The sequence below is a fragment of the Centrocercus urophasianus genome, unplaced genomic scaffold, assembly GCF_019232065.1.
Source record: "Centrocercus urophasianus isolate 14NV4802_14NV808 unplaced genomic scaffold, USGS_Curo_1.0 seq_1, whole genome shotgun sequence".
Classification (NCBI taxonomy): Eukaryota; Metazoa; Chordata; class Aves; order Galliformes; family Phasianidae; genus Centrocercus; species Centrocercus urophasianus.
Window position 1 is genome coordinate 332,297 of NW_024884141.1, and position 20,343 is coordinate 352,639.

General features: G+C 42.7%; 1 protein-coding gene across 1 annotated transcript in view; it reads left to right on the forward strand.

Moving 5' to 3' along the window:
• Positions 1-3,891: 3,891 nt before the first annotated feature.
• SYTL2 (synaptotagmin like 2) overlaps positions 3,892-20,343 on the forward strand; it is a 51,240-nt gene continuing 34,788 nt past the window's right edge. The window contains exons 1-2 of the mRNA XM_042820605.1: positions 3,892-3,952; positions 14,022-14,466. Coding sequence (XP_042676539.1) covers positions 14,366-14,466 — 101 coding nt within the window. The 5' untranslated portion in view covers positions 3,892-3,952; positions 14,022-14,365. The remainder of the gene's footprint in view (positions 3,953-14,021; positions 14,467-20,343) is intronic.

The following is a 20,343-nucleotide window of genomic DNA, read 5'->3' on the forward strand; positions in this document are numbered from 1 at the left end:
AGAATCACAGAATGGCCAGGGTTGGAAGGGACCTCAAGGATCATGAATCTCCAACCCCCTGCCACATGCAGGGCCACCAACCTCCACATTCAGTACCAGACCAGGCTGCCCAGGGCCCATCCAACCTGGCCTTGAACACCTCCAGGGACGGGGCGTCCACAGCCTCTCTGGGCAGCTGTTCCAGCACCTCACCACTCTCGTGATAAAGAACTTAATCATCATGCAGCACTTGAAGCTTTGTGTCTTCTCCTGGATTGGGCGTCTGAGAGCAGCGCTTCATCACAGCTCAGACCTAATGTTTTTGTTTGTGGCAGCAAAACTTATGTTTATCTCAGGGCAAAAGAACAGGAAATCTATCAGGCCATCTCACACACCTGACCTTTAAAGATATCTATTTTATAACCACTATTATCAAGACAATCTCTTCCTTAGAATCACAGAATCATTCAGGCTGGAGAAGACTTCTAAGACCATCTAGTCCAGCCATCCACCTACCACCAGTATTGCCCGTAACCATGTCCCTAAGTACTACATCTTCCCTTTCATTAAGCACCTCCAAGATGGTGACCCCCACTGCCATGGGCAGCACATCAAGTGCTTGACCACTCTGAGAAGAAATTCTTCCGAATAGAGCACCATATATAGGCAATTTACCCTCACTATTCCTTTCCTTTTACAGTTTACACTTAGAGCATACATTTTATTGTTATATTTTAAAGGAATTTTGAAAGGACTTTCTAAAGATTTTGGAAGACTTAGTGTTTTAAGATGTGAAGAAAGGCCATCTGCTGAGAAGCTGATGGAGGCTTTGCCCTCCTCATGAAACAAGAATGAGCAAAGAGGTCAAAGGCAGTCCTTACACACATGTATGCAGAATAGAAAGCCCCTCATTCAAGAGCACAGTTAGAAATGGGGTTTGATAGAAGGTAGGACTGTGCTCAGCAGTGTGGGGCACAGGCAGCCAAACACAACCACCAGCCCTGTTTCCACTTGATCATTCACTTTTATCCTCTTATCCCTTTGTTTTGTCACACTTATTCCTTTCCAAACCACTTTTCTCTCATTTTCCCTTAACTCTGTCTTCTGAATATCCCATTCTAAGTCTTGTGTAGAATCTTCATTTGAATCTTCATGGTTTAGTAGCTTAGTGGTAGTAATGTTGATAAAAGTACAGTTGGACTAGATGATCTCATAGGTCCTTCCCAACCTTGTGATTCTATGATTTTATGAAAATCATCTCTTAGATATAGAGAGAAAAGTGTTTTACCACATAGCCTCACTGTGCAGAAGGACTTATTTGAAAAAAACAACAGACTTTGGGGCCCAGGAGATGACTGCAGAGTACAAAGTGTGGGCTGTCCACACAATCATAGAATGGCTTAGGTTGGAAGGGACCTTAAAGATCATAGAGCTCCAAGCCCCTGCTATGGACAGGGTTGCAACTCACCTCATTGGGCTCCCCAAGGCTCCATCCAACTTTGAACCTGCCAGTACCACACCATTTACCTGTGGATTTTTGTTTGTTTTCTAAAGATGCCATAACACTTTGTTACACTGCAATCAAAAACACACTTATGTCTTCTCACTGTGCTGAGAGCTTTATAATTCTGAGGCTATACAGGGAAGCAGGGTTGGCAGGACCTGTCATTCCAGCACTACTTTTTATCTTCTTGGTGCTACCTTGAGAGTGCTCAGGCTCAATTTATGTGAAAAACAGCCACACTTACACAAAAATCAGTCTTCAGATCAACTACAACAGTGCAGAGCAATTGTGGGGACAGGCTGTATGCTGGTTGCAGGCTCTTACCATCTTAGGTTACTGAGGAATCAGTCTGAGGGTCCTTTCACATCATTCAGGTATTTTCAATTTGCTCTTTACTGCAGACTGGTGACTGGGCTGAGCTAGGACAGCCCTTGCATCCATAATCCCATGGGTTTCCCCTGAATCTCCTTCAAGAACAAATCACTGAACTAGCTGTGAGAAGGCGAGAAGAAATATGTTAACAGACACAGCACAAACCCCATACATAGTTTTGCTGCTCCATAATCACAGCCAGTGGTCCTACCGATCCTGGGGCCCACTGACACTTGGAGCATCCCAGCAGCAAGTAGCTGCTTTTCCCTAAGCCCTGGTTCAAAACTCCTTAATTAAAGAGGAAATTGTTTTGGGCGATAGGTGTAAGACCCATCAGTTCCGGCTCCATCCGGCAGGGGCCAGGCGTCACACGGCTGTCTGCTCTGAAAAGGCTCAGGCTCACCACTGCCTTCTTTTTTTCCACTTTGGGACTGCTGTGAGAGGGGGAAAAAAAAAAGAGATATCAAACACAATAGAAAAATACATTCCATGTGCCAAGAGTGTCAAAAGGGTCCCCATTTCTAATTAATGCACCAAGTTACATTAGCAGAAGGGCAGCCTGGATTTGAATACATACAGATTAGAACACTGCATTAAGCTGAATAAACAGGATGTATGGATAAGAGGCACTTGAATGAAAATTATTACAGGGAGTAACTGAGTTTTGTGCTTTAACAAGGCCTCCACTTCACTTGGATGCATGTTAATTGAAATGAAGCCCTATTAAAATCCAGAACTTCAGCAGATAATGCATACAAAGCATTCTCTATTCTCTCTATTCCAGAGAGCTCCAGCTTCACAGAATAGTTTGAATAGGAAGGGATGTATAAAAGTAACCCAGTGCACCTCCCTTGCAATGCACAGGGACACATACAGCTGTCAGGTGTGCAGAACCCATCCAGGCTGACCCGCAGTGTCCCCAGGGACGGGGCACCACCACCTCGCTGGGCAACCTGCCCCAGTGCTGCTGAGGGAGAGGCACCGCTGGAACACAAATGGCAGAATGTGTATTTTGTGCCACTGATTCAACAGAAAAGAACCCATGGCAGCACCCTGGACAAACAGATGACTGAATCCTCTATTATCACTACTTGTATTATCAGTACTCGCAGGGGTGGCCAGCAGGGACAGGGAGATGATTGTCCCCCTCTACTCTGCTCTTGTGAGGCCCCATCTGGTGTACTGTGTGCAGGTCTGGAGCCCCCAGTAAGAAAGACAGAGAGCTGTTGGAGAGGGTCCAGAGGAGAGCCATGAAGATGATCATGGAGCTGGAGCACCTCCCCTATGAAGACAGGCTGAGGGAGCTGGGCTTGTTCTGCAGGGTGACCTCATTGCAACCTTTCAGTACCTAAAGGGAGCCTACAAACAGGAGGGGAGTCTACTCTTTGAAAGGGTAGATAACTGCAGGATGAGGGGAAATGGTTTGAAGTTGAGGGAGGGAAGATTTAGGTTGGATGTCAGGGGGAAGTTCTTTACTATGAGATTTGTGAAGTGCTGGAACAGCTGCTCAGAGAGGCTGTGGATGCCCTGTCCCTGGAGGTGTTCAAGGCCAGGTTGGATGGCGCCCTGGGCAGCCTGGTCTGGTGTTAAATGTGGAGGTTGGTGGCCCTGCGTGTGGCAGGGGGTTGGAGATTCATGATCCTTGAGTTCCCTTCCAACCCTGGCCATTCTGTGATTCTGTGATTCTGTATCTTTACTGCAAACAGGCGTATCTTCACACTTCTTAAATTACATTTTACCAGGTAAAGTGAACCAAGGATCGTTTTCCCTCACGTCACACCTGCGGACTTCACTTGCGATACTCACTCGCAGCTGCAGAGCCTGCTGCCACGACCTTCCCCCTCAGCGCGCCATTTCAAACCTGCCCCACACAACCTCTCCCCGTCCCGCACAGCGCAGCGCCCGCCGTGCCCTCAGCAGCCTTCCCGATGCCCGAGGCGGGCAGGGCGAGCCCAAGGAGCCGCCCAGCTCTGCGGGACGTGGCGCCGCCATTGGCGCGGGTCGGAGCCGCCTCCAGCCGCCACCTCCCTCTCCTCAGACGGGCGGCTGCCGGATAGGATGAGGTAGCTCGGGCTTGCTGCTGATCGGAGGGATGGGGTAAGCCGCGGAGATGGCGGTGGGGTCCAGGAGGGTGTCCCGCTGAGGGGAGCCCCTTGAGGGGTGCGCTGGGTGCTGTGCCTGACTGTCACGCCTCACCTGAGCCTGGCTTCTGCAGAACGATGCTTTAATAACTGGCGGCCTTCTTCGTTTAAACAGGACTCTCAGATCTCTGCTGTGAGATGCTACATAGGAAGCACTTTAATTTTGAAGCACGAACGGTGTCTTGCGTTCTGTCCCTAAAGTGACTTTGTGGAATGGGACTTGGTCCTAAAATCCAGTGAGCTTGGTTGTGTGTGTGTGCGTTGAGGGATCTGCTGTATGTGGTTGTCACTGCAGGATAAAGGTCACTTAAATTTGGGGCCAGGCTGTTGAACGGCCCTGCAAGTACTGCTGAGCGCTCTGTGGGGGCTCAAAGCTGGAAAGTTGTGGCCACACAGTGCCATGGAGCTGATGCCCAGTGTTTAACACTGATGGCTGCAGTGCATGGAAGTGCCTTTCATCAGAGACACTGGAATAGAAGTGAGGGTTTTATGACATTCATTAATTACTATCTCTTTTGCTTAGTGTTTTATGCACCTTGCTGCCTCCCCAGAAGAAAAGGGTGTGATCTCATCTGCTTCTGCCACAGTTTTGGGAAGGAAGACTTACCCTGGCCTTGCCAACATCTTAGTTATTTTGCAGGATTATTCTTGTTCCATCAGACTTATCTCCTCTTTGTTCTGCAGGTTTATTCAGCTTTCATCACACATCTTTCTTGTCTGTTCTACGTGTTTTGCTCTTATCTTGCAAATTTTACTATTTGTATGTTTTCCTGTGCATAGCTTGGTCAAATGTACCACGAGCTTCCTTCCATTTGCAGTTTTACATATTTATGCATAGCTATGTTATAAAACACTACTAGTAATATTACAGTATTACAAAACGCATATATATGTTGTTACAAATACCATATTTTAGTGTGCTTACACCCAGGTTTAGGCAATGCTAAGGCATCTTGGTCTACTTTTACCTTATGGGTGCAGCAGACCTCTGCTTTGGCTGCATCCTTGAGTTTTCCAAAGCTGTTATTGGACCTATCTCATACAAAGGAAACTTCCTCCCAGCATCTCCTGTAGCCCAAACGAACATAGTATCAGTTTCACTGTCAGGCTTTTAAAAATCTGTGAAACAGGTCATCGTGTTCTTGTTTAATCTCCTTTTCCTTCAGTCCAAGTACCGCTGGACTGCTGTGCAACTAGGAATGCAGGGCTCACTGGGTGAGAAGGAGAGTCAGGAGAGAAAGTTCGGTCCGGGATGTGGTAGCCTGACTGCGAGGAAGTAGACTTGGGTTTCTTGTTTCTGCTCGCAAGGTTGCATCATATCTTTAATGAACTTTTAGTTGGATGGGCAGTTTAATCCCTGGTGGCGCAGTCTCGGGGAGAGTTAAAAGTGAAGAAAATGAAACCTTCATAGAATGGCATATATTTGGTAAATGAGGGCATGTGTGTTTGAATCCTCTTGGATTAAATGGTTCTGGGGTTCTGGTTTCCCTCTCTTCTTGAGGGTGTGCCATGGCCACTGGGCAGTGCCTTGCATTGCTATCTTCATAAAGAATGAGCCACTCCTGCAAAACTAAATACCTTTGTTAGGCACAGGTATTATACTCTGAACTCTAGCCTCACAAACTAAACTCCTTATTTTGCTCACTGTATCTGAAAAACAATTTCAATCACAACCTCCCTCTCCTTCTTTCCCATCCCTGTGCTTTTCAGCAGGATTTGTATGTCAAATCCAACTCGCACAGGACAACTTGACATGGCTCCTCATCAGTGCAACTGCAGACTGCTACAGGAGCTGTTCCCTGCTTCTCACCTCTCACATGGAGCAATTGGATTTAGCTCTCACTGGGCCCTCTTAGGTTTCTTTGTATCACAGTACTGACTCTGCCTGGAACCATCTACCTTGCTCTGTTTGGCTCTGGCTATCAGCGTTTGGGAAAAGACTGTTTTGCACGCAGCTGTTTGCACGGCTGGGCTGGGCCACCTCGTGAGTGAAGTTTTCATGGCTGATGGACTTCCAGTTATTATTGCAATTTGAGATCACTATTAAGGAGGACTGGCATTGCTGCTTGCTGGCTTCAGATTTAGCCAGAATAACTGTGGTAGCAGATGGAGTATTTATATTATACAGATTTCCAGTGCATAACAATATTTTTAACTAGATGATAAATATTTCCCTCTTAATAGGGAGCTATAGCAAACTTCTTTCAATGTGTTTGTTAACAATAGTAATTGTGAGGCTTAACACTATATGCTCTCTAAGATTCCTTGCAACCCAAACCATTCTATGATTCTACAAAAACTTCACTGCAAAACTTAATTCTGGTAATTCTGACTGCATTCTATTTGCAGAGTGTAGGCTAACATTTCTATAACCGTTTTCATTTTTACCTTACCCATCTCCAGACTGACTTTTCTCACTTCTCTCTACTTACGTATCGTTTCCATGACTGCAGGAGTCCTGAAGAACATTCCTTTCTCACTGGCACCTGATTTCTGCTGGCAATTGGATGCTGTGTAAAAGCCTGCTTTCAGATAGGTGTGCGCCTCTGTTACTGCAGCAAGGACCGCATTAACTGACGCAAGCTTTCCTATGAGCTTTCAGATTACATCAATTATTAGCTGGGTAATTTTAAGCTAAGAAATGTGCATGAGTGAGTGTCCGAGGTTTGTGGTTAGTCTGTCATCTCATGAGAAAGGACAGCCAAAGGGCTTGGTTTGTTTTCTGGCTATTTGTGTACAGTAAATTAAACGAAACCATAGTCACAATTAAGTTGGTGCCCGAAAAGTAGGGGGCCTGCAGTGTCAAATTAAAAAGAGTGGTTTAGATAAGTAAGGGTTGGTTCTAAGGCAAGGATGATGTGAAATGCTCCCCACCCGATTTGTGCTCAAACTGTCCTACCAAACTATACTGTGTAGCATCTTGCAGAGGAAATGTGCTGTCACCAGTGACTTGAGCAGCAGTTCTCTGATGCGTAGAAGAGGCAGCCTGTCTGCCCAAAGGTTCCTAGTTTTACAGACACAGCAGGGGAAGAGCAGTGTGTCAGTAATGGTTGCTGTCCTTGCTCAATTAAGAGCTCCACAGTTGATTAACTCAAATGAGGAGTGAGAGTAGGAAAAGAGTCTTGCAGAGATGTGACAGGTCCTCTTGTTTAGAAAGCCTTCTGCATTAGCAACATTCTGGACTGCACAGTGACTACAGAAACTGCAGTTCGGTGTTCTTTGTTTTCGTATATAAAAGATTATTCAAACAACAAGTAGGAAATGTGTCACTTCCCAGTAGCCATTTGATGGGAAATACTTGTTAATTTGCTGTACTGCTTTGCTTACTCCCAGTCTTCAGTGGTACAGACTGGTACAGTCCAGAGTCCCACATCTGTGCTAGTTAATACAGGAGAGCAAGGAGGCAGGGTAGAGGTAGGGTAGCTCTGCCATAGTCTCCAATACTTAAAGTTCTCAACTCCTCTGTATTGGGAACCACTTAACTTTGATTTGCCTAAGGCTAAAACTTACTAAAAACAAGAATACATTTTACAGAAGGTTTTTTTTTCTTTTTTAATCACTGTTTTATTTTAACCATCCATATCAATGGGATTAATGTAGAAAACACATCCTAGGATTTGAATCTGTAGTTATAGTGAGGGAAAATTCCAAAGGAACTAGCCATCAAATACAGAAGTGTGTCAGGTCAGAAGATAACTTCATGCAGCAGTTTGCCTCCAACCTCTATTAAATAATGCAGTTTTATTCAAAACTTTTTTCAGGCAAGACATAACAACACTCTGTTGAGCAGCATCATTGGTGGGTCTAATGCCAGTGACTGCATAAAGAATGAGGCAGTGATGATGGGAGTTTGTGTCTTGCTAGCCTCCCTGTTCTCTTTTTGGAGGGAGTCTGCTCCCTCTGTAAAGGGAGATGAGAATCACTGGTTACAATAAACAATGCTCTGCCTTCAGAGATCCAGAAGATTGAGCCATTTTCACTGTGATATTGAAATATCCCTTGCCCTGAGAATGTATTATTTGTTTTGCAATCACTGGTAAAGAGAATTATCAGCTGGAAGAATGTAGTTCTTGCATATGAATAATTATTCAATCAAACAATATGCTGGTGCATATGTCGGAGTATGATATGCAAGGAAGAACAACCAGAATCAGAGCCTCACAATTTATAATGAAATGTATGCATTATTGTTCTTAACTTGCTGAAATTTCTGTAATTTTAAAGCTGCTTAGTAGAGAACTCAAGATCTTGTGTGTAGTTTTGTACTTCAGACAGTTAAGAATAAATGATTTGGCATCTACAGTCAACCTGATGAACAGCAGTCAGTGGAAAAGCATCATTTAGATGTTTTTCCATTAGTTTCCTCTTTAATTTATGAACCTGTTATTCCTGAGACCACATCTTTTGAAACCACTGTCCTACTGACTGTGTACCATAGCAGGTATAGAGATTCATATTCCTAGGCACTGCTGCCAGTATCCAATGAAAGTCCTATGAAAGAAATGGCAAGCAGCCACACGTTATTAGAGGGATTAGGCTACAGCCAAAGCAAATAGTTCTTTCCTCTTCCAATTTTCAGTTGTTAACTCTTTTCTACTTGCTGTTAACATTCTTGCTCTCTTGTTCAGAGTGCATTTTGTGTAAGCCAGAATGTTTGCCTGTCTGATATCAGCGAGGCTGTCAGTAAGACTGTTTTCAGATTGCAGCTACTCTGCAGGTAAAAAAACAACAGGAATCTCCTTGGTTCTGGTAAGCAAGGGTAAGGTGGGAGCAGGGTTTGTTCTCTCGTTTTCCTGTTGTGGCTGCCTTGAGCAGTTGTACTGTAATTGCAGATAAGTAGGTTCTTTTCTTTATCTGCATGTTAGTGAACATTGCACAGGAGAGCATGTGGATATAAAATAAAGCATTTATGTGTTTGTACGAGCAACTTTAGTATTGCCCTATTAGATATTCCCTACTTCTGCAAAGGTTCCAACACCAGCTTCCACTTTGCGACCAGCTAGATAAAATCTGCCTCCCACCGGCTAAAAACTCGTGTTGTTGGCAAATACTGCTCTTCAGTTTAGTCTCTGGGACTGCTGGAACTGTGATATGCTGTGTACATCTAGCTGGTATCGTTTTGAAAAGGCTTTGATAACACCTCGAGAAAGAGCAGCTGGATTGGCTACAGATATGCATATCTTATGGAAGATCTCTTTCCTTTTGTCCTGTCAAGAATTACATTGACAACAAGTCGCCTTGAGTGTGTTTAAGCTCAGGCCTTAACACTTCAGGCACCCATGTTTTAGATTCTTAACTAAGAACTTAAGTTCCTCTTGAGAGTTAATTGGTTTTCTTTCTCCGTTACCCAAACTTAACTCTGTAGTCCTCTGAACATCTGTGCAAATACACTCATGACCATCTGAAACTATTTGTGCTCATGCCAACACTGGCATTTAGTTTAATTAGCTGTTCTTCCTCCAAGAGATTTGCCTCGTGTGTTTTGAGAAATTCTATTTTCTAAGCCTAATTTATTTTATTTTTTGCAAAATACTGTCACTGCCTGATGTGACCTTTTAATGGGAGTCAGTCCTGCAAACTTCTCCTTGCTCCTTGTGTTCCAAAATAAAGGATTTCCTGCAAATGAGTGCTGGGGACAAACTTAGTTGCCTTTTTTCTGAGAATGAGTTTCCCTGCAGGTGCAAGTTGCTACCTTGCACAGTTTATCTTTCTTCCTCAACTTCCCATTGCCTTGTTTCTGGATTTCCAACTCATCCTAGCTGCTAGTGCTGATATGTCGAAGCATATTTACCTTCATACCATACGTATGGTATGGAGGTACATACAGATGCAGGCTGTTGGTAGCCAGGCTGTAAGGGTAGCTGTTCTGCTGGAGGAGTTGGCCCAAATAGGGTTGCAGAAGCAGACCAAGTTATTGGATGGGCTGTCACCTGCTTTTTCCTGTGAGAAGGCGTTGGCTGTAGACAGATTCTCTCAAGTGAAACTTTAGCAGCTTAGGCCTAGTGCACAAGGAGCACAGAAGGCAATTTTGAAATGTAAATCTGAGACATGCTGAGGTTGCTGCGTGTAAAAGGAAGCTCTGTTGATTTGACTGGACCAACTGACTGGGGTTTTCCTGCTTGGTTTCTGATCCTGTAGATGAATTTAATGTCAGTCATAACAAACCACTCCAACATCTTCCTTACCTCTCCCTCATTACATCCCATATATATGCACTGAGTGCAAATGTAAAAACCTAAGCTATGACTGTGGTCCTTCTTACTATGGTATAATGTTTGCAGTGCAGTATTTGAATTCAGGTTCTTTTCCAACGTGGGAGAAAGTAGGGGAGAAATAAAGGTCTGTGCAGGGCCAACAAAGCAGCCTTGCTGTTACAACATGTTCCAGACAAATGCAAAGCCTCCCTGGAAGGCATGGAGACGTACAACTGCCTGAGGAGGTTTTGAGAAACTTTATAAGGCACCATTTTTGGATGACTGCCTGACCTAAAGCACTCGGCACATGTGAGCAACTTAAGAGTTGAGGATGGCGAGAAGTACAGTGCATCTCAGCCCTTATTTTTATTTTTTATTTTCAAGACATAGAATCTTTCATGCATGAATTACAGAAAGCATAATTTCAGATTCCTGTTTATTACAGGGAGTAGAAATCTTTTATGAAGGGAAAGATTTTTGGTGTGGCTTCATTTGAATTTTAGGGGAAAAAAAAATAAAAATGATGCCTCGTATCCCAAGTGTCACAAGTATTAGTCTACAATATGAGATGATAGGCTTTTCTCCAGAGATCATCGGTCTGGTGGTTCTATCAATTTCCATTTAATCAGTCTGTTGTGGATCTTTCTGTTTTATTTGAAACTTAGGTCTGAATGCTCTCTTGCCAAAGATGAATGCTGAGGCCTCTCTATTCTTTCTGGCACGTGCAGGACATTTAAGAAAAAGTATGTGAAGAACAAAAGAAGAAGAAAAAAGAAAGTGGAAGGATTAAGCTTGGAGTGGTGGTGTGTGATTCAAACTGGACAAAAGCATGGATTTATTTTTAATTTTGAAATCTGTCTTGTAGATCTCCAACAAATGCCATTTCCTAAGCCAACATTTTGTACCATCAGTGCTTACGATCTCCTGCAGAAAGCCAGCCTTGCCATAGCTTGTGTTAGCAGGTCTCCCGAGGCTGGCAGTGTACATCACACACACACACACTAAGGGTTTCAACCTTGTTTATGCAGAGGCTAACATCTGTTTTGCCTTCAGTTTGTCTCTGTCATGGTTCCAGTGACTGAAGACTTGTGATCACAGTACACACTTCAGCATATGGATGATACACATTAAAGGAGGAAAAATTATTGTTAGGTCATTTTTCTTTAACTGCTTATCCAGTGAGATTAGGAGCCAGTTTTTCAGGTACCCAGTCATGCTGTAAATGATCCATTACGTTGTTATATTTATGAAGAAACCTAAAAGGTCAGCTGCACTACTTATGCCTAGGCAGGTGAGCAAAACCAAAGTGGCAGTGCAAATTTAGTTGCAGAATCTACTCTACAGAATGATGGTATCTGGGAAGTTCAGTCCCACCCTGCCTTGCCTTGAGCTCCCCTGGGTCTGTTCAGTGAATGTTGCCCAACTGTTTCTTTTAGATTTTTGAATTAAACTGTTAAACAACATAACCCTCCATCAGTCTCCTTTAAAGATACTGTTTCTACAATAGATTCCTTACAGACCTGATTGGCCAGACATAAGAAACATAAAATATCCACTTTTCATTGCAGTTATGTTGCATGAATCATGGAGAAGCTGAATGTGGCAGCCAAACACAACCACATGCAGAAGGCTGTTGCACTTCTGCAGAGGGACTGAGATGAGCATTAACCTGGCTGCAGCTGCCTTCCACATCTGTAAGATGTGCTGTTTTTAGAGGTGATGCTTCCTTGAGTAGTGCTAATATCTTGTTTTCCTCTCATGGTTGAATTGTTTACAGCTTCTGGCACCAGAGGAGCAAGCACAAGGATTACCTGCATGATTTTAATGTTCAGTGTACAGTGCAAGAAAGCTACAAGGCTGTGCCAGTAGCTATCCTTTTTAAATAGGAGATCTGTTCAGTAACAGCTTCTCTGCTGCCTCTCATCAGATTTGTCACTACGGATGCTTCTGAGGCTTGCACTGAATTCAAGTTGTTCTGTTTTCGTTTTTCTCCCCCTCTGGTTTCATTGTATCAATGAAATAGTCACTCTGAAACACTCAGAGACCCTGACGTAGACACAGCTGACTCTTCTCCAACCGTATTCTTCTGAGCTTTTTCAGGAAGAGGCTTTTGCCTTTTGTGGTTGGAATTATCTTGTAAATGATTAGTCATCTGCTTTTCCAGAGGGTACCATGGCCTATGAAACAGAGAAAAAACAGTTTTTAAAACTACTACTTAAAGATTCAATTTGGTTTGGATAAAGCAGTGAGATTCATGTTACTGCACCATTTCTGATTCCACACATTCAAGACGTTTCTGTAGCCATTAGTTTGCTTTCATTACATATGTTCTGTAGCGCAGTGATTAAGCCTACATGGGATCATATTCCTGACATAATTATATGCTATTAGTGGTAAAATATTGTGAGTAAAAGTTGAATTCCTATCTTGTAAACTAAATTGGATTGCAGCCTGTGGAAACTATGGGTACCCTGAACTTCCTTCCTATGCTGTGGGCTGATATAAAGGAAGGGAAAATTATTCAAACTTCAGTATGCTTCTGGAAACAGTTCCTTCCTGACTTGAGCTCAAGTCGGAAGAATAGAGGTATTTTGACTCCATCCAGCAGCTAATAACTGCTGCTTAAAGGTTTTAATGTAAGAACCTGGCTTTGCAAACATGGTACTTGATCCTTCAGTGCTGTTTGTTTTGGGTGGGTCAAAAGTCTGTTGTAGAATTCCCATTTGGAAATCCAAAGAAATAATCTCTCAAAACTGTGGGTTTTTTTTGGTTTTTTTTTGTTCTGAGTCAATAATAAGAAATGTTTATGAGCAATAAACATTTTTCTCACAGGCAAGATAAAATCCTTCAGAAAGAGGCACTGCAGTAATTGGAGAACATGCTCCTGAAGTCTTGAACTGGAGCATACAAATTGTTCTGCGTTCCCAGCCTCCTCCCATCTCGCTGCTGCAACACGTTGTGCTTGGCAGCCTTCTGATTACTTCCTTAGGGCTCTTCCTCCAGGGCTTGTGATGACTGCTGCCTTTCTGTTCTCCTGGAAGGAGAAAGGCCTCTTTGAAGACCTGGAGCAGGAAGACAGGTGTGGAGGGCAAGGCTCACGATTTGCTGTGAGTGGAGTAGGGTCCAAAAGTTCAATGGCTTGTCCTTACAGGATAGTTCTTCTGCTTTGGTTGGTTGGTGCCAAAAACAAGTGGCCTAGAAATGTGCTAATGCTATCATCATAAACCAGCATGGCAAGCTCCTGAGTTTTAGCTTAAATGTTAGCTGGTTGGTGGTGGTGGGTTGTTATTTTATTTTTGTTTTTCTTTGTTACTTTTTCCCACTCAGCCTCTACACTCTGAATCAGGACTGCAAGCAGCAGTGAATTTTTCCTTAGAGATATCTGGCTCTTTCTGATCTGTGTATGATAACAATAGGCACAGGTTTTATGTGCCCTTGTACACAATGTCTGTGCTTGTGACTACATGCTTCTTTTACTTTAAATGGATATATGCTAGTGTTCTTGACTGTATTTTCTTCTCCTTCCTTCTCTTGCCCAAATTATTCTGCTGACTTTAAGAGCAACTTAAAATGCATTTATTTTTAAATTGTCATTTAAATGACGCTTGGTTCTGTGTTGCAGGGTGTGAGTCACTATATTCAAAAGCAGTGTATTTTCCTGACCATCTTGTTCAAGAGGCCTGTAAAACAGGTTTGACTTGAAGTGACCACTTCATAAAGTGGTTTAATCATACTGAAAAACTTGTTTATTTTAATTAAAAAAAAAAGCCTATGTGATCTACTTCTCTGATACCTAATGTTACAGCTTGTTCTTCCTTGTCTCTTTTTTAGGGAATGTTTTGGTTGCTCTTAAACACCGGATGTAGTGGGTCAATGAACTGTTACTCCAAGAAGCAGAGCTGAGAGGACAAGCTGAGAAAACATCATTGCAATGGCAAGCAGCAATGCAGCACCTTCCCCAAAATCTCTAATCTAAGGAAACATGCACTTACTCAACTGCAACAAAGCAATCTTGGCGGTTTTTTAAATCAGTGATAGTGACGTGGTCCAGCTTTCTCAGTGCCTGCTAAAAAAGACTTCTTTTATACCTTTAAGAGAGACCATAAGTCTGTCTTCCTCAGCAGGATTTAAGATCTTTCTGGACACTTCAGCCCTGCCCATACACACACGACAAGATGATTGACCTAAGCTTCCTAACAGAGGAGGAACAAGAGGCAATAATGAAGGTGCTGCAACGGGACGCAGAGCTTAAAAAAGCTGAAGAAGAGAGAGTCAGGTAAAAGAACATGGCACCCTGGGTTGGCCTGGGAAGACCTACACAGCTGGCATACTGGCTTATATGGAGCATAGGAGTAGGAAAAAATAGTTGTGGTAGAGTGTGTGTGATTCAGAGACTTCTACTCTAGACTAGATTTAGTGTAGTTCCTGGATGAAATGCCCCTAACACGCAAATGGTTCATTACTCTCCAGAAAGCTAATTGTTGATTGGGATGTTTATAACTCTGTATGGGCCAAGTACACTTGGTATGCATCTGAACAGAATTTCTAGGTTGGTTTCCTTGGAAATGAAAGGACTGCATGGGACCCTGGGCAGCCTGGTCTGGTATTAAATGTGGAGGTTGGTGGCCCTGCCTGTGGCAGCGGGGTTGGAGATTCATGATCCTTGAGGTCCCTTCCAACCCTGGCCACTCTGTGAAAGAACTTAATTTGCCTACGTATCAACACTGAAACTGAACTGATGTATAATAAGCAGGAGTATTTGCTTCAAAAAATTCACAAGTGCCTCAAATAAACTAAAAAATCAATGTAGATGCAGTCAACAACACGTCTGAGTGAGGAATTTGCACCTCAAATACATGGAGCATTGGTGCTATAGTCCACAGGAGGTGCCAACATTATGCTCCTTTGCAAAAAGAAGTCCTTGCAAGCCTACGGCTAACGTAGAAAACTGCTCCATGTTTTCTTTGTGGTGTCACACATGGAGCAATGGGTTGTTTGGAATGTTGTACTGTGGAATGTTTTGCGTGCTGGGAGGTTTCCCTATGGCTACCATTAGGGTAATCGCCGTGAATAAGGGATGTAAGTACTGAAAACAGCATTGCCTACATTACTTGACTTTGAGAAAGTCATTTACACCAGTACAAATAGCAGTGCAGTAGTGGTTTCAGCTAATGCAGGCAGCTAACTGCTCAACAGTGGGAATTTTTTTTTTTCAGTCAGACTCAGTAACCAAAATGAGAAGAGGCCCAATAGCAAAAGAAGCGTTAGATGCCGAAATGTCCAAGTGCTGTAATGCAAACTGATGTTCATAGCACTTTGCTGAGGCTGGAGTTTTTCCTTGTTGATTGAGGGAAAAGAACAAAAACAAACAAAACCCAAACATCTGGGGAAAGGAATCTTCCTAGGAAAAACAAATCCAAAAAGCCACTCTTAGTAGTGGTCTGAAAAAATGCTGTCAACAAGTATTTTTGTCTGTATAACTTTGCTTTTTCCGTTTGTAATTGTAGCTCAAGAGGGTGTGGTGGAAAATGCAAAGGACTGCAGGTTGAAGCAGCCTGTAATCAGCTTGTTCCTACAATAGAGTATCTCTTCTGGTTTCTGAATATTATAACTTCTGGAAACTTACATCTGAAACTGATTTTTGGGCATAGATGTGCCATATGGAGCTTACTTTTTAATCCAGAGAGTGTTCCAGTATATAAAATATATAGATCTCCAGCCAAGGAGATGTAGTATTTTGAATTCTGCAGCATTCTTGCACGCCTGGAAGATTCCAGGAGCTGGGATGGAATGTCATTATGCAAATATCATACCATGACAAAGAGTAGTTTGTAGGTATGCATAATGGAAGTCTTTTAATATGGTCTTTTTCCCTCTAGAAAGAAATTCTGAGGTTTGAAGGGTGTTAGAATTTGTTCCCTCTGTGGTGTCTGTTTGCTGCCTTTCTGGAGTGCTGACAAACTGGTAACATGACAGAATCCTCTTTAAGCACCTTGTTAGTGGAATTTTACAGATCACCTGATGGAGGCCCTTCTCTGCTCACAGCCCCTGCTACTGTGTGTAGTAAAGCTGTGTCAATTAGACTTGTCCAACTAAGCATCCTCTTTAGGCTGTCTGCTTTAAATCCTGCTTTGTTGAGCGTGTAATGGATCCATCCTCCATCCTGCAGCTCCTTTTGTGTTGGTCTGAATCAAACAAATAGTTTCAGGAACAGCATGATTTTGGGAATAGCATGCCTGCTTCCTCTCTGAGATCTCTTCTGAAGGAAAGAGGACATTGATGTTTTCTTCTCATGTGCGAAAGTCACTTTTTATACAGGCAGGTAGAGACAGGACAAGGGGAAATGGCTTTAAACTGGAAGAGGATGGATTTTGACTAGATAGGAGGAAGAAATTCCTGAAGTGAGGGTGGTGAGACACTGGAACAGGTTGTCCAGAGAGGTTGTGAATGCCTCTTCCCTGGAAGCATTCAAGGCCAGGCTGGATGAGCCTGTGAGTAACCTGGTCTAGAGGGAGATGTCCCTGACTATAGCAGGGGGTTGAAATTCAGTGATCTTAAAGGTCCCTTCCAACCCAAACCATACTGCGATCCTGTGAAAAGGGTCATGAAGAAATCTCAGTTTACAAAAGGGTGTGATCTAGCAAAATCAGTGGACAATTTATCCTCTTTCTTTCCCTTAGGACAAGAAGATCTCTCTCTTTGCTCCATTACCCCAAGAGTAGATGCTAGCCCCTGAATGGCACTGTTGCTGAGAAAGGCAGAAATGGCATAAAACAGAAAAGCTGAATGATGGTTGATTTATTTATTGTCAGTGTTCTTATTCCTAACCAGGAATTTCTGTTCCAGCTGAGTTTGGGTATTGAACAAACGAATGTACCAAGCACATAACTGGATTTCCTGGTGGTAGCTTCAGCCCAGCCCCTAATGAATTCTCCTTGTAGCTGTGTAGTTTGGAGCTCTGACTGAAGACAGTAACGTGGAACAGAAATACGCCCGCCTGTGAAGTTTTGAACTGTGGTCGAGTGACTCTTCTGTGGCAGGATGGTGGGCCTCTGGCACCAGCGTGTCTGCGGCAGAAAGTTGTTGTGGCTGCCTTTGGGACACAGTCCTGCACAGCAGCTCTCAGCCCTTCCCTTCTCAGCAGAACTTCCTGGGAATGCTGCTGTGGGCTGTGCTTGGATCATTTGCTCCTTGTGTAAACAGAAGGAGGCTCGTGATAGGGAAATGTTGGTGTGGAATTGTTTGTGTGCTGGATGGTGACAGCTGTGTGCCAAACCCTTTTAATACACACATTGGCGTGGCACTGGGTATCACTGAGGCAGCTTCAGGGGCCTAATTTGTGTGTTACATGCACTAATTTTTCTCATAACCATCAGTGGGTGTGGGTGGCTGTGGAACCCTTGTGCAAATAAGATTTTGATTCTGTTCTGCTTTAACAGACATTCATTCAGTCACTTTGCAAGAAGTGTTCCTTATATTGTGGACAGTCTGAAGGAAGAGTTGTTTTTCATTTACTTATGCCTATTAGAGGATGGATTTTCTGTTAGATATAAGAATTCTGAAAGCATGCTTAACAGAGGCAAAGATGTTTTGAACGTGGGTATCATTTCATGTTTAAAGGGCTGACTGAAGACTGAAGAGTCCAGAAATGCTGTCTTACAGCTGCTGTCAAAGCTCATCTTTTGTTTCCTGAAAACATATTCCAAATATTCCAGAAGAATATCTGAGGGTTCTTTTTAATGCTAAGTCTTTGCAAAAATGTCCACCTCACCACTTTTTTTTCCCCTCTCTCTTTTTTTTTTTTCCTTATAACTTTCTTTACATGTATATTTGGAACTATTTTATAGAAGTTTGCATATCTGTAAATTACTGGAAAAACAACATGTGGAAGAGGTGTGAGGTGTGTGGCTTGCTGCTTACTCTACAGCACAGTGTATCTACATCCTCTCCAATTTGTCCTGATCAGTAAACAGAATGACACTTGGTATACTTGATTGAGGTTTCTTAGCCCATCATCCTTTTGATGCATAGTGAAGTTCTTGGAAAGCTTGCTTGGGTTCTAGATGAACACTGTTACCTATAAGTACCTCCAATTTCTCTAAGTTTGGACCCAAGGAACGGCTAGCAAAGAAGGGTAGATGGAATTTAATTGGTGTGGTAGAAGAACCTGCTTAGGGAAAGTAGTGGGCACTAATAGGGATCTTTAACCTCTGAACAAAGTGTTCCCTCCACAAGAATGAGTTTCCAACAGTACAAAAATTCTTAATCCCACTGCACTTTGTGCTTATGCCTGGACCTGTGTAGGTTTACTGTGTGCCAAACTAAAGTCTTTGTCTTCAGAGTGGATAGTCTTGTTACTGTGTCTGGTCTGAAGTCTTAAAATGCAACCTATTCTTTAACACAGCATCAATTTCAATGATGTAGGTTCCTCTGCTCATTTACAGTAGCTGTGTATACCCTGTGGTCTGTCATTTGATCGGGGCTGCTTTTATGCTTTATAGATCTGTTTTTAGAGCCTGTAATGTGGGTTTTGGGCAGATCCTCTGACAGAATGTGAGTCCTTTCTACCAGTCTCTCCTCTTGACTTTGAATCATCTTGTACTGTTGTCTCAGGCTGACTAGTACCAACGATGCACTGCCACAGGGTAGCTGCTCCTTCGTTGTGAAGAGTGAGGTTTTTCCTCTATGGCCTTATTTGGGCTGTGTATGAAAAGGGAGAGGCTATTTGGAGCTTCTGTGCAAACCCTTGAAACAAACAAGCAAGCCAAAGAGTGGAATGTTATAACAAATGAAAGAAGTGGAAGCTAACAGGATCTGTGAAGGCTGGCAGACCAGTCTTGCTACAGCGGAATAAAGTTACATGAACTAAGAAATGCCCAAGCAAATTGACATTCTGTACATCTGCCTGGGGAGTATCTAATTACATGATTTATAACATGTAACGTGTTACACGTAACATGAAGCTTATTTTTAGCTTGACAGTGTGACCCTTCCAACCCAAGCCATTCTATGATTCTGTGATTCTATGCTCTTGCCTATGCAGAACATCCATATCCAGAGAGACCCCACAGGCAAGAATTAGAGGTGTTGCTGATGAGATACCATGATGACAGGGATGGGGAAAGGTTGTATAACCAAACAGGTTTGCTTTATTCTTTTTACTGCAGCCCTCGACCAGCATAAAATTATATTGCACCTGTTACTTAAACCAATCACACAGTAATGGATTTTTGAAACTTGTGTATAGCCAATATGCACAAAGTAAAAAAAAAACCAAACATATGCCTACTCAGGTCTGTCCATTATAAATGTTTTGGGTGTAGTTCTCAAACAAATGCCAGGGCAGACTTTTTTCCTGCACCTTATTGAGGCATGAGCAGACTGAAGTGACACACTCATGCAGAATGCAGTGTTTGCACAGTTTTCCTTTTGACTTGTAAATGTTTTATGGCTGTTTTGCACTCTTACAGAAGAAGAAGAAAAAAGACTCACGGGTCTGACAAGTAAAGTGCCTTAATGCCTTATCTAATATCCTTTCATTCCTGTTCTTGCCTAAATGGATTTACAAAAAGCATAAAAGCATATTCTTTGACTGATCCAGAGCTTAAATCCTTTTTTTTTTTTTTTTTTTTTTTTTAATTTTAATTTTTATTTTTTTAGCTGTGATCAGAGCAAATAGAAATGAGGACAAATTCCTGAGAAATCTCTCTCCTCCCCTCATGTGATATTTCCCTTGCAGGAGGAAGGCTTTTGAAGTGAGCTTATCGATAAGTTGGTGGTACCAGGCTCTAAAAAGTGTTTGTTTTGCCACAGTCAGTGGGTGCTTTTTTCACATCTTCAGAGCAGAGTGCATGAGACACTAACAATAATCACTAACATAGCTAAATAATAATTAAAACTAATAAAATCTTTCCTTGAGCCAAACACAAACTCTGATTTAAATGCTACCTACCTGGTCACAAGAAGTCTCCAAATCTCCTTCCAAAAAGCTCAGTTTAAGCTGTTGATTGAGGAATAAGGCAATAAAAGTTATTAAGATGTCAGTTGTCCCTTCTTGCAAATTCTAGAATGCTTTGTAATTTGGGCTATGAGTAAGAGGATAAGGGGAAGGAATAAAGAATGCTGAGAAGGTCTAGCTGTACAGTATTAGATA